A 13,228-nucleotide genomic window follows, 5' to 3' on the forward strand; every position below is an offset into this window, starting at 1 on the left:
AAACAGTTTTTTTTTTTTATTTAAAAAAAAAACCCTCCCGCAGCCGCCCTGGCGATCTTAATAGAACGCCAGGGAGGTTAAACAATACCATTTGCCTGGCAGTCCTGCTGATCTCTTTGGCTGCAGTAGTAACTGAATCACACACCTGAAACAAGCATGTAGCTAATCCAGTCCGACTTCAGTCAGAGCACTTGATCTGCATGCTTGTTCAGGGGCTGTGGCTAACAGTATTAGAGACACAGCATCAGCAGGAAAGTCCAGCAACAGGTATTATTTTAAGATGAAAAATCCATATCCTTCTCAGTTTAGGTTCCCTTTAAGTAACTCTAAGGTTTAGGGTGGGTTGGGTTGTTCTGACTGTAGTAGGGGCCACTTAGCTCCTTTATTTAATTGATATTAAATACTTGGTTAAAATGTCATGACAGGCTCTGCCTAAATTATGATGGATCGGGAGTGTTAGGTCTATATACTCACCTTATCCAATGTCTTTGGGTCACAGGTGACACAATCCCCCCCCACCCCCACCTTTGACAGTGCGGTGGTGGCCATGTTTCAAAACTCTGCTGAAGCTCTTTGGAAACCTCTGCCTATGTGGCCATGACCCTCCCCCAGCTTGGCAGCCACCAATCAGGCCATGGGTGCCGAGCTGGGGGCAGGCTGTGGCCACACATGTGGGCGTGGCCAGAGCATCAGCAGCCAGCTAAAAAAAAAATGCATGGTATCAAATCCAAGGGGAGGCAGAGCAAACACCTGCCTGGAAGGTTGATGCCAGGACCAGATATGTAATTAACCCCACACCCGCACCTCTTCTCTTGGAGTAGGTTTGGATTGTTTCGGGTTTGCGTTTTATCAGCCCATTTATGTTCAATTTAATTGTAAAAGCACATGTTTTAGACGTGTACCACATAAACTACAGACATCAAGTGAAATTGAGTTATGAAGAACCCAGAAGGTGACCACGGACTGTTTGTGTATGGTACAAAGTATGTACATATTTCTATTACGCAAGTTACCAAGATTCTTTGTATTTTAAATCTTTTGATGTGTTTGATTTAAATAATGGTCTTGGATTATTGTTTATTGTGCTGTTTTGATGCATCAATAAAAATTCAAATAATAAAAAATTCCTGTTGTGGCCCATACGCACTACAATTCGTGATGGCAAACCGTGAAATGCGAGAAGTAATTATGATGCGATTGGGTGGATTTTCATGATGCAGTCGCATATATACTTTTATGATGTAACATTTTAATGAGTATTACTTAATAAAGAATTTTAGATGGTGCGAATCTGACGAATCTACATTGCCGTGTCTTGTGACTCCAAAGAAGATTTCAGCACATCTATTATAATCCATCGGTGCGGTGGCGATTGTGGATTCTGCAGTCGCAAGTTTCTGACTGGAAAAAAAAAAGCACTAGAAGAATTTTAAGATGGGAGATTGCAAGGAAATCAACCACATTTGCTATGCAATTGTTTTGTTTTGTTTGGGGGGGGGGGGGGGGTTGTATTCCCATTGCTTTAATGCAAAAAAGGGCCCAGTGATTACTATGTTAGTTGTGGTGCCCTTACATTTGGCAAAATGCATGCAGTGTGAGATAAGATAAGATAAGATTTATAGATAAAATGATCTGTACTGTATACAATTACATATATTATGCTTATGTCTGCCCCTAACCTTGTATATTGACAGATAACCATGCTGCAGTAGTAGAGGTTATGTCAGGATATCTGGGTGTTGTCAAGGACGCGCTAGAAGAGATGGAACAGGTAGAATCCTTTTCATTCCTCATCAATGTAGCTTTAAAGGACAATTGAAGGGAGAAGAATATAGCGGCTGCCATATTTATTTCCTTTTAAACAATACCAGTTGCCTGGCAGCCCTGCTTTTCTTGGGATCAGCTGATCACCATGTTTATAAAAGTGAAAATTGGCGTAAATAATAGCTACTTTTATAATGGTTGATTTTCTTCTTATAATTACCACTTTTAGCAATAATTATAAATAGGTGATGATCACCATAAATATACAGCAGTGATTAATTAGCAGGATCATCACTTTAAAGGACAACTGAAGTGAGCAAAATATGGAGGATGCCATATTAATTTTCTTTTTAAACAACAGTTGCCTGGCAGTCCTGCTGTGCTATTTGGCTGCAGTAGTGTCTAAAATAAGCATGCAGCTAATCTTGTCAGATCTGACAATAATATCAGAAACCCCTGATCTTGTTTGTTCAGGGTCTATGGCTAAAAGTATTAAAGGCAAAGGATTAGCAGGATAGCCAGGCAACTGGTATTGCTTAAAAGGAAAGAAATCGCCTCCATATACCTCTTGCTTCAGATGTCCTTTAAAGGGACCTTGAGTGCTAAATAAAAATTAAATTTGGACTTACCTGGGGATACCTCCAGCCCCTCGTAGCCGTGAGGTCCTCCGGCAACATCTTCTCCCCTCTCCTGGTCCCGGGTAAAGTTGCACATAGGCACACCTGTCGTGTCATCACGCCAGCTGCTGTAGGCCTCCTGCGCATGCGCGGATCAGTTTTCAGAGAACTGCGCATGCTCAGGATATGGCAGCCAGCATGATGATTCAACAGGGGCGCGCACGTGCGACTTCACCTGAAGTCGATGATTACCGGAGCGCCAGCAGGACCAGGAGAAGGGGAGACGGGCCACGGGGGGCTGGAGGAAGCCCCAGGTAAGTCCAAATTCCATTTTTATTTGGCGCTCAAGGTCCCTTTTTAAGATCGTGAAATAGAGTTCTCCACTATTTTAACCACTTCCTGTCTGCCCATAGAAAATGAAAACACACTGTGGCCCATATGCAATTCCCCTTTTCTCCTGCGTTTTCTCCTAGGTGATATTTTCAAACTTAATAAAATAGTCTTTGAAATCATCAGCAAGCAAGAACAGACTCAAAATATTATTTCTAGTACTGTTTCACCTACGTTTTTTAACTTTATATTTTACAAAGTGCTGAAAAGTTATTTTAAATAGAAGATGAAGAATTATCACCTAGGAGAAAACTCTGGGAAAAAAAGGGAATTGCATATGAGCCCGTGGGTGTATAGTTTACACCACAGTCTGCATAAAGCTTGTAGTCAGAGGAATGCCATCTTGAATTCTGTTTCAAAATCGCACCTTGGTTGGCTTTCATGCTGATCCTCTGCCCTTTGTACGGTATTTTGTGAATCACTGACCCAGAATGAGAAAGCATAACAGAAGTTCTATCTCCATTGGCTGTATGCTTGATCCTGAAACATGACTCAGAAACCTAAACATCATGCAACTGGGCAATCCATTATTTACGATAGATAGATAGATAGATAGATAGATAGATAGGGGGGGGGGTGTCACGTTTTTCTTCAGCTAAAGTGTGGCTGCACTTAACATTACAGGCTCTGGCAGGAGGAGGAGACCCTTTCAGTGACATTCCAGAGGATGATGACACAGGTGTCCGTGGAAACCAGGATACTTACTGGTCCGAAGCAGACCATAGGCTCATATCTCCATGTCTAGGCCTTATGAAGGCTTCTAAAGCCTGTCTGAAGAAGGTGCTGGCAGCTGAGAAGACTTATGGGAAGGTGGAGACAGCAGAGCAGGTGGCACAGCTGGATGACTTGGCAGATATTACACAGGAAGTAAGCCCCAGGTATAAGCGCTTTACATTTACTTTTATGTTTTATGTGGTTCTAGTTCTCGTGTGTCTGGAAGGCGTCTGCAAGTTTTAAAATATCAGAAAGATTTCACGGGTGATTTCATATTCATGTATTTTTCAGGCTACAGTCAGTGTCCCAAAGTTTACTACATCATAGAAGAAAAGAGGGGAAATCGGCACTGCTGCTAAAGCTTTATTCCAGAGTGTGTTATACATAGATGTCCAATGTGCAGCATGCATAATTATCAAAGTGAAACATCATCATACATTAGACATGTTATGGAAACATACCATGATAGAGAAGGTGGTGCAGTGGTGGTGGGTGCTGGGCACAGATAGCCGGAGGCTGCCTCCATAGAAGCGCATTTGGCGTGAAACGGCTGTAACGCTATCTGTGCCCAGCACCCACCACCAATGCACCACCTTCTCCATCATAGTATGTTTCCATAACATGTCTCCTAATGTATGATGATGTCTCACTTTGATGATTATGCATGCTGCACATTGGACATCTATGTATACCACACTCTGGAATAAAGCTTTAGCAGTAGTGCTGATTTCCCCTCTTTTCTTCTATGAATCTGCCATACTGATCTGTCTTATCAGAGCACGCTGATAGCACCAGAGCCAATAGGTGTGTGAATACTGCTTTATCCCCCATACTGTCAGCGCTTAACTGTAGTGCCAACTCTTTGCTCTCAACACTGTCCAAAGTTTACTACTTCTGCTACCTTTCCCGTAGACACACTGGCCCTGATTCACAAAGAAGTGGTAACATTTACGTGCGCACATAGTGCACATAAATTTTACCTGCATTTTTGCAAGTAACGTAACGCACATTGCAACACATGCTGGTATTTGGGCATTCGGTCCAGACAGCAATTATGCATCAGCCATTACCACGGCGACACATCACTTTCAACAGAGGAGGCGGGTAGCACAGGGAGGAGGCCGGGCAGAGAAGCGAGGAGTTCCTCCTGTCCGGCTATAAAATTTGCAGATTACGAGAACAGTACAAACTTGTACTGCTCTCATCACACACATTAAATGTTTGATAATAAAATGGTTTAAAAGTCCAATGTATCTTACAGTAGCTACTAAAATTTTATTTAGGGGAGTTTAATCCCACTTTGAGCATTGTTTTAAAAGCATTTATACACAAATCTTAAGCTTTTCTAAAATAAATGGGTATCAAGTGGTACATGAAATAATGCTATTACCAATAGGGATACTCCGCTAACACTTTATTTAATAAAGGGGTGCATGCTGTAAAACTGTTGAGGAAACATCTTGTTGCCTTTTTCACTCTGCTCTGTACAGTAAAATGTTTAGTGCTCAAACTACTAAATTATATCACATTCCGAGGAGAACATTACAGGCTCTGGCAGGAGGAGGAGACCCTTTCAGTGACATTCAAGAGGATGATGACACAGGTGTCCGTGGAAACCAGGATACTTACTGGTCCGAGGCAGACCATAGGCTCATACCTCCTTCCCCTGTACGGTTCCTTGGTGTCTAGTGGCCCTCCTCCCTCCCCTGTACAGTTCCCTGATGTCTACTGGCCCGTCCCTCTCCAATACAGTTCCCTGGTATCTAGCGCTTTCCCCCTCCCCATATGGCTTCCCAAGGGATCTAGGATATAGCTATCCTGGTGGTCTAGAGTGGGCCAAACATAATGCAAAGTGGGGAAACCACTTGAGGGCCAAATCTGATAGCTTTGAGGGCCAGATTTTGCCCTCGGGACAGAGTTTGACATGTATGATCTAGAGGGAATACCTCTGACTTGTTTTGATTAGAGCATTTATAGAGCAATTATAAATCCATCCAGAAATGGATGCATTGTTTTGTCACCTGAATCTGGTCAAATAAATTACTAAATGTTTTAATAATCATATGCTACTGGATTTCATATTTGAGGACAGTATTCGCATATTTCTGCGTTTGGAGTTACTCTATCGCTATTTTTTTTTATTAGCCTTTTGATCTGATCTTCATTTCTGAGGCAGACGTATATATAAAACATAATTTAATTAATTAATGAAATCGATCAAATGGCGTTCATTTGTTAAAGTCCTTCTCATTAGTGTTTCCTTTACGTTCCATTTTCTGAGGCTGGGAACACACTTGTTTCGGCGGCAAAATCTGGGCTACAATGTAAAACGCAGCTGTGTTTTGTAATGTTTTTAAAAGGCACAACTTGTAACTTCTTTCTGAATACTGTATGGGAATCACATAAAATTCACATACAGTGCTTTCCTATGGGGGCAAAACGCATGCGTCTCTTCCAACAGAAATTTGATGCTGCATTTTCTCCATCGAAAAGGGAAGAATATTACATGCAAACGCATCAAAAAACACAAACGCATACAAAAACGCAGAGACGTACATGGCAGAACACTATTCAAACAAGTGTATCTCAGCCCCACTCACAGCCTGTCCAATTTTTCTGCTTTTGAAGTCCTTTGATTGCTTTAAAGTGAATGGGAACCGCATTTAAAAAAATGAGACAGATACTTACCCAAGGAGAGGGAAGGCTCTGGGTCCTATAGACTCTTCCCGCTCCTCTCCTGGTCCCCTTGTTCCAGTGCTGGCTCGCCCGGTAGCAGTATTTGACTAATTTAGTCAAATACTGCTTTACCCGGCCGAAGGAGGCTTCAGAAGTCTTCAGGGAGCCCGAGTGCTCCTGAAGAAGGGCGGCCCTGTACTGCGCCTGCGCAAGCACGCTCTCTTGCACGCTCACGCCTGTGCAGTATGGAGCCGCTTGTCTTCGGGAGGACACGGCTCCCGAAGACTTCCAAATACCCTTTCGGTGGGGGATTGACATGTGGGGGAGCCAGCACAGGATAGAGAGCACCCGAGAGAGGAGACGGAAGGCTCTATACGACCCAGAGCCTTCCCTCTCTTTAGGTAAGTATTTGCTTCATTTTTTTTTTAAATGCGGTTCCCATTCACTTTAAATTAAAGAGAGTGAACAAAAAACACTCACTGTTCACAGGACTAAAGTAGATGCACTGGAAATACTGTTCCTACTGAAACCACAGTGTACGCATTCTCTATGGATTACCACTGTGGCCGGAGTAAAATTCTTATACGACCAGTACATTAGTTACATAGTTATTTTGGTTGAAAAAAGACATACGTCTATCGAGTTCAACCAGTATAAAGTACAACACCAGCCTGCTCCCTCACATATCCCTGTTGATCCAGAGGAAGGCGAAAAAACCCTTACAAGGCATGGTACAATTAACCCCAAAAGGGAAAAATTCCTTCCTGACTCCAGATGGCAATCAGATAAAATCCCGGGATCAACATCATTAGGCATTACCTAGTAATTGAAGCCATGGATGTCTTTCAACGCAAGTAAAGCATCTAAGCCCCCTTTAAATGCAGGTATAGAGTTTGCCATAACGACTTCCTGTGGCAATGCATTCCACATCTTAATCACTCTTACTGTAAAGAACCCTTTCCTAAATAAATGGCTAAAACGTTTTTCCTCCATGCGCAGATCATGTTCTCTAGTCCTTTGAGAAGGCCTAGGGACAAAAAGCTCATCCGCCAAGCTATTATATTGCCCTCTGATGTATTTATACATGTTAATTAGATCCCCTCTAAGGCGTCTTTTCTCTAGACTAAATAAACCCAGTTTATCTAAGCTTTCTTGGTAAGTGAGACCTTCCATCCCACGTATCAATTTTGTTGCTCGTCTCTGCACCTGCTCTAAAACTGCAATATCTTTTTTGTAATGTGGTGCCCAGAACTGAATTCCATATTTCAGATGTGGCCTTACTAGAGAGTTAAACAGGGGCAATATTATGCTAGCATCTCGAGTTTTTATTTCCCTTTTAATGCATCCCAAAATTTTGTTAGCTTTAGCTGCAGCTGCTTAGCATTGAGTACGATTATTTAACTTGTTGTCGATGAGTACTCCTAAGTCCTTCTCCAAGTTTGATGTCCTCAACTGTATCCCATTTATTTTGTATGGTGCTAGACCATTAGTACGTCCAAAATGCATGACTTTACATTTTTCAACATTGAATTTCATCTGCCATGTATGTGCTCATATAGCCATCCTATCCAGATCCTGTTGCAATATGACACTATCTTCCTGAGAGTTGATGATTCTGCACAATTTTGTATCCTCTGCAAAAATAGCAACATTGCTCACTACTGCATCTACTAGGTCATTAATAAATAAATTGAAGAGCACTGGACCCAGAACAGACCCCTGTGGTACCCCACTGCTAACAGTCTCCCATTTTGAGTATGATCCATTGACCACAACTCTTTGTTTTCTGTCCATTAGCCAGTTCCCTATTCATGCACACAGACTCTTCCCCAGTCCTTGCATCCTCAACTTTTGCACCAGACTTTTGTGGGGAACAGTGTCAAAGGCCTTTGCAAAGTCCAAGTATATCACATCTACAGCATTCCCAATATCCATATTAGCATTCACTACCTCATAAAAGCTGAGCATGTTAGTCAAACAGGACCTGTCTTTAGTAAACTCATGTTGATGCTGAGAAATAAGATTATTTTCTAGTATGAAGTCATGTATACTATCTCTTAGTAACCCCTCAAATAGTTTGCATACAACTGATGTTAAGCTTACAGGTCTATAATTTCCTGGATCTGATTTTTTGCCCTTCTTAAATAATGGGAAAACGTGGGCTGTACGCCAATCCACTGGGACTCTGCCAGTTGAAAGAGAGTCACAAAAGATAAGATAATGTTGGATATTGTATCCATCTAGTAACTAATGTGCTTGCAGTAGTGGCTAAATGTTTAACTAGACAGATGTCTATGTTTATAAAACTGCTTTTTGTTTTGTTTTTGTTTTTTCTTTCTGGTTGAAATTGATGGACAAATGTATTCAACCAAATTATGTTACTATGTTAGTACTTTAGTTCTGTTGTAAGGGAGCTAGACTTCCTCTGGATCAGCTGGAATTTCTCAGGGTTTTATTTTGCTTGGCTGAATTTTTTGTATTTGTACAGTATATCATGGTAATCTAACTAAAATGTAATTTTTTTTTATTTTTTTTTGTATTAGTGTGGATGAGCTGGCTCTGAGCATGTACCCTCCAATGAACCATGCTGCTGTTCGACTTAATGTATGTACCTTCATCTTGATCTGTTTTAATGTATTAGTTTCACTGTTGCTTCTAGCCAGTATTTCTCTCAATCCCCTTTCACACTACACACAACACAACACAGTCTTTCCAGCTGCCATGTGTAGCCATGAATGGCAGACCTCTGTGCTGTATGGAAAAGTGCATGCAGCTGTGCATTGGGCTGTGTACCACAGTAAGTAAGAAATTACCCATTTAAAGTGACACTGAAGGGGCACTGAATCGGGGAAAAAAAACTTCTGATATAATGAATTGTATGTGTAGTATTACAATTAGGATAATTAATAGAACATTAGTAGCTAAGACAACACTCTCATATTTATATTTTCAGTTATATTGCTTTTTTATAACATCGCATCATTTTCTAATATTTGCCGTTTACAAACTACACTCAGCATTTTAAACAGAGCAGAAACAATGACCCTTTGAACTTCCCTGCAGTTATCTTATCTGAAGTTGTCTTTCACTGTTACTTTGATGTACAAGTGCTTCAGAACATAGCACTGTAGCTGAGTAAATTAGCCGGAGAGCTCAGAGAAGCTATTTTGCCTAGATAAATCTTCCTGTACTGGAAACTATATGAGACTCATATCTTTGCTACTATTTTTAGCTGCACTATACATACAGTTAATTATATTCTAAGTTTATTTTCACTTCAAATTCCTTTTAAAACATTGTGTGTGCAACATGCACATATAACTGCATATAGTATGAAAGGAATGTAAGACTGTGTGTACATGGACCTTTTTTAATGGTGCTGTTTTCACATCTGACAAAGCCAAGACTGCAAACTGGGTATGAAACCACCTTCTTAAAGGACTTCCGAGGCGACTAAAGAAATAGAGTTCTGCTTACCTGGAGCTTCTTCTAGCCACTAGAAGTCATTTGAGTCTCTCGCTGCTGCTCCGATTTTTCTCTGGTGTCCTGCTGGCAGGCTCTAAAGATTGGCAACGCCGTTCTCACATGGGGCATGTGCACAACAGCGCATGTGTACAAGACTTTGACCTATTGGGTGGGTTGGCAAACCTTAGAGCCTGCAAGCGAGTGGAGGCTAGGGACCCAAATGACTTCTAGGTAACCCCAGGTAAGTAAACTCCATTTCTTTAGTCGCCTTGGAAGTGCTTTACATCATCTAAGTGACCATAATAAAACAGCCTTTTATGTTAATAATAAACGGTGCTAAAATCCCGTTTAGTCACGACAGTTTGACATAGACAGCCTTTTTCAACACTTAGCAAACCAATTTTTCTCACTCTCCTAAATGTGCCATCCTAAATACTGGTCTGCCTGCATTTCAAAAAGAGAAGACAGGGTCGTGACCAGCAGAGTTAGGGCCATGTCACATGAATGACAAAGTCATTAGAAACTAGTTAAAGCAACTAAATAGCTGCTAGTGCTGGAGCTACATTACTATTGCTGACAAACCCATTAAAGTCTAGTAGAGCTACTAGCCTCCCTTAGCACACCCGTGTTGGGCTGTAAGCTTTACTCAAGGGTTGCTTATGCCGACCACACATTGATTTTTCCAATGGTTACTGGCCAAGTCAGTCACATTGCCGGAACATATCCTATTTGAGCAGATTATCGATTGAAAGTATGATAGGACATGTTGGAAAATTACAGTGCGAGTGGAGTGGAACAGCAGCGGTGGAAGATAAATGACCTTCTAGCGTTGGACTGCAGCTCGTTTATTGCTTAATAGATTTCTTCTGAAATCTGTGGATTTGAATTTGCTATGTCTTCTCACAGTAAGCTTTTCAGCTATTTGTGCTACAATAGCTCTTCTGTTGGGTTGGAGCAGATGCTTTGCTCCCCTTGTGTATCACTGAGCTTTTGGTGCCCATGGCCTTGTTAAGGATTCACCTGTGTTCTTTGCTTTGACCACTTCTAGTAGATTCAAACCACTGTATAGTGAGAACACCCCACAAGCACTGCCGGTTTGGAGATGTTGTGTAGTCCTCACAATGTGGCCCGTGTGACGTTCCTCCTTTCATTACATCACCTTTAAGAACTCACTGTTCACAAGCTGCCAATTTATCCTACCCCTTGACAGGTCCCATTGCAATAAAATGATCAGTGCTATTCAGTTTCCCTGTCAGTGGTTTTAATATTTTGGCTGATTGATACATATTTTCTTTGCTTTGCCTACTGTCCCTTTACTCTTTACCAAGAGAAGCTTTCAGTTATCGGTGCTATATCTAATTATCTGCCATTCCACATTTTAGGCTGCAAAACTGTCCTCAGTCCTGAAAAAAGTCTTGGAAATCACAAGGTATGTGTCATTTTATTGCATGTTTGTCATTAATATTGTAAACAGTGAACAGGCATCAAGAGTAAAACAAACTAAAATTGTTAAAATCACTATGGAGGCAGTGGTGGACTTACCTCCTTGAAGCAGACCTGAAACTGTTGATTTAAAAAAAACATAAATGTATTGACATACTCCAAAAAACTGTTGCAAGGCGTTTCATGGGTAAAATCCTGCTTCATCAGGAAGTAAATGTAGAGTAAATAACAGTTATCAGTCAGTGTAGTACCAAGCATCTCATAGAGAGACCTGACCTGTGTATATCGGGTGTATCTCCAGTCACCCCTGACACTTCTGTAAACAATAGAGGTGAGGCTTCTCCTAGTCATGACCGGACTTCATTCATTACAGCTAGAGATGGTCAATGAGATGCAAATCATTCTGAGTTGATGTACATTTTTATGCTAGTTTTATGTAAATTGCTTGAAAATTGTGTGGTTCCTTTTCAAGCTGCAGAAATGTACAAAAAATCTGTATACAAATTTGAATCAACTCAGAAATATTTGCATGCCATTGACCATCCCTAAGCACAGCCATAAACTCTAGTTAGCTCACCGTCATAGCAAAACCTCTGCTTTTTATCGCCTATTTTTTTGGGTAAAGGTGCGTACACACATGCGACTATAGTAGTTTGAAACTATCATTCCCCGATCATTTCAAACGACGATCGTTTAAAAAAACCTCCAACGATCATTAAGTCAAACGATGGACTAGCTAGATCGTTAAAAACGAAAGATCTTTTAAACGACAATTGTTTGCAAAACTAGTACATCGTTAGAAATCTGTCATTCGTACTAGGCTTGACATGCGCATTTTGTTATATCTCCATAGAACTTTTCATTTTAATGCTCAAGCGCAACACGTGGTTTTTCGTTATTTAACGTTTGTTCTATGAATACACGTGATGTTAATGTGACACGTTAATTGCTCCATGATTATACCATAATTGTAATTATAATGGACACTTGTAACGATTGTGGAATTCCCTCCGTGATCAGCGCACAAGACGTGCGTTGACACTGCGGTAATCCTCCACAAGCGTGTAATTTGAGGGAACCCAGCAAAAGGTGCAATGCACCTGTAGAGGGAAATTTCTGTCGACAGGTGGAGCTGTGGAGTGCAGAAGAACAGCTCCTCTGCCCTGCCACAGACGCCAGACAGGAATTGTACGAAGGGAAGAAACGCAGGGCAAGATAGCCCTGAAAGAGAGAGATCAAAGCGACAGAGGGTATGTGTGTCCACCAAACTAGTCGCCACCCTGCGACGATGAACACACAACCATGAAGACAAAGTGAGAAGGCAATCGCCAGAGATGGCGATTGCTAACAGCGACACAAGACCGAATAAGCACAGATGAGGAATGTATGTATGTCCACCAATCTAGCCGCCACCCTGCGACGGCGGACACACAACAAAGGAAACCAAGTGAGAACGCAATCGCAGGAGAAGCGATTGCGAAAGAGAATGAGCACAGGGACAGATAGTATGTGTGTGCACCAAACTAGTCGCCAACCCGCGACGGTGCATACACAACAGCAGATATGAAGCAGGAACGCAATCGCGAGAGAGGCGATTGCCAGAGATGACACAAGGCTACAGCAAGGCAGAGCACGAGAGTAGCAAAGGCACAGCAAATCATACAATGAGAAGATAAGGAAAATAACAAACGCTAGCTAAACGCGAACACCGCACTCATTCGCAACAGTGCACGCGTGTATGCGCGGTCCCCGCGTGATAAGCACAACAGAGACAAGCACGCCTAACTAACCACCGACAGACAAACATGAAACAGAGGACGCGAGCGCTTGCTTAACGGTTACCTCACCGAGCCTCCAGCAAGCGTTCGGAGCAGACAAGACAGATGCACGAAAACAGGAATAAGTGAGAGATAGGATCCACTGCTCTTTCCGCCAGAGCGATTGCGATCCAAGTATAGAAACAGAGCGAGCTGGATCCACTGCTCTTTCCGCCAGAGCAAGTGCGATCCAAAGTACAGCAAGAGAGATGGAGATCAGATGGATCCACAGCACTAGCGCTAGGCGAGTGCGATCCAGGCAAGACAGATAGAGGAGGTAGCTGGTAGCAACCGCTGCTCCAGCTATACTCCAAGAACAAAGATCAGAACGACTTCCTGTCG

The 13,228-nt window shown here is 41.9% G+C and overlaps 1 protein-coding gene across 4 annotated transcripts in view; it reads left to right on the forward strand.

Annotated features, from left to right (window-relative positions):
* CCNDBP1 (cyclin D1 binding protein 1) overlaps positions 1-13,228 on the forward strand; it is a 40,816-nt gene that overhangs the window by 25,860 nt on the left and 1,728 nt on the right. For all 4 annotated transcript variants that reach the window (XR_011025446.1, XR_011025447.1, XM_068264470.1 and 1 more), the window contains 4 exons: positions 1,695-1,771; positions 3,396-3,649; positions 8,705-8,765; positions 11,009-11,055. Coding sequence is in view for 2 of the 4 variants with exons in the window: in XM_068264470.1 (XP_068120571.1) it covers positions 1,695-1,771; positions 3,396-3,649; positions 8,705-8,765; positions 11,009-11,055 (439 nt within the window). In the remaining 2 variants the exon portion in view is untranslated. The remainder of the gene's footprint in view (positions 1-1,694; positions 1,772-3,395; positions 3,650-8,704; positions 8,766-11,008; positions 11,056-13,228) is intronic.

This window comes from Hyperolius riggenbachi, chromosome 12, assembly GCF_040937935.1.
Source record: "Hyperolius riggenbachi isolate aHypRig1 chromosome 12, aHypRig1.pri, whole genome shotgun sequence".
NCBI classification, from domain to species: domain Eukaryota; kingdom Metazoa; phylum Chordata; class Amphibia; order Anura; family Hyperoliidae; genus Hyperolius; species Hyperolius riggenbachi.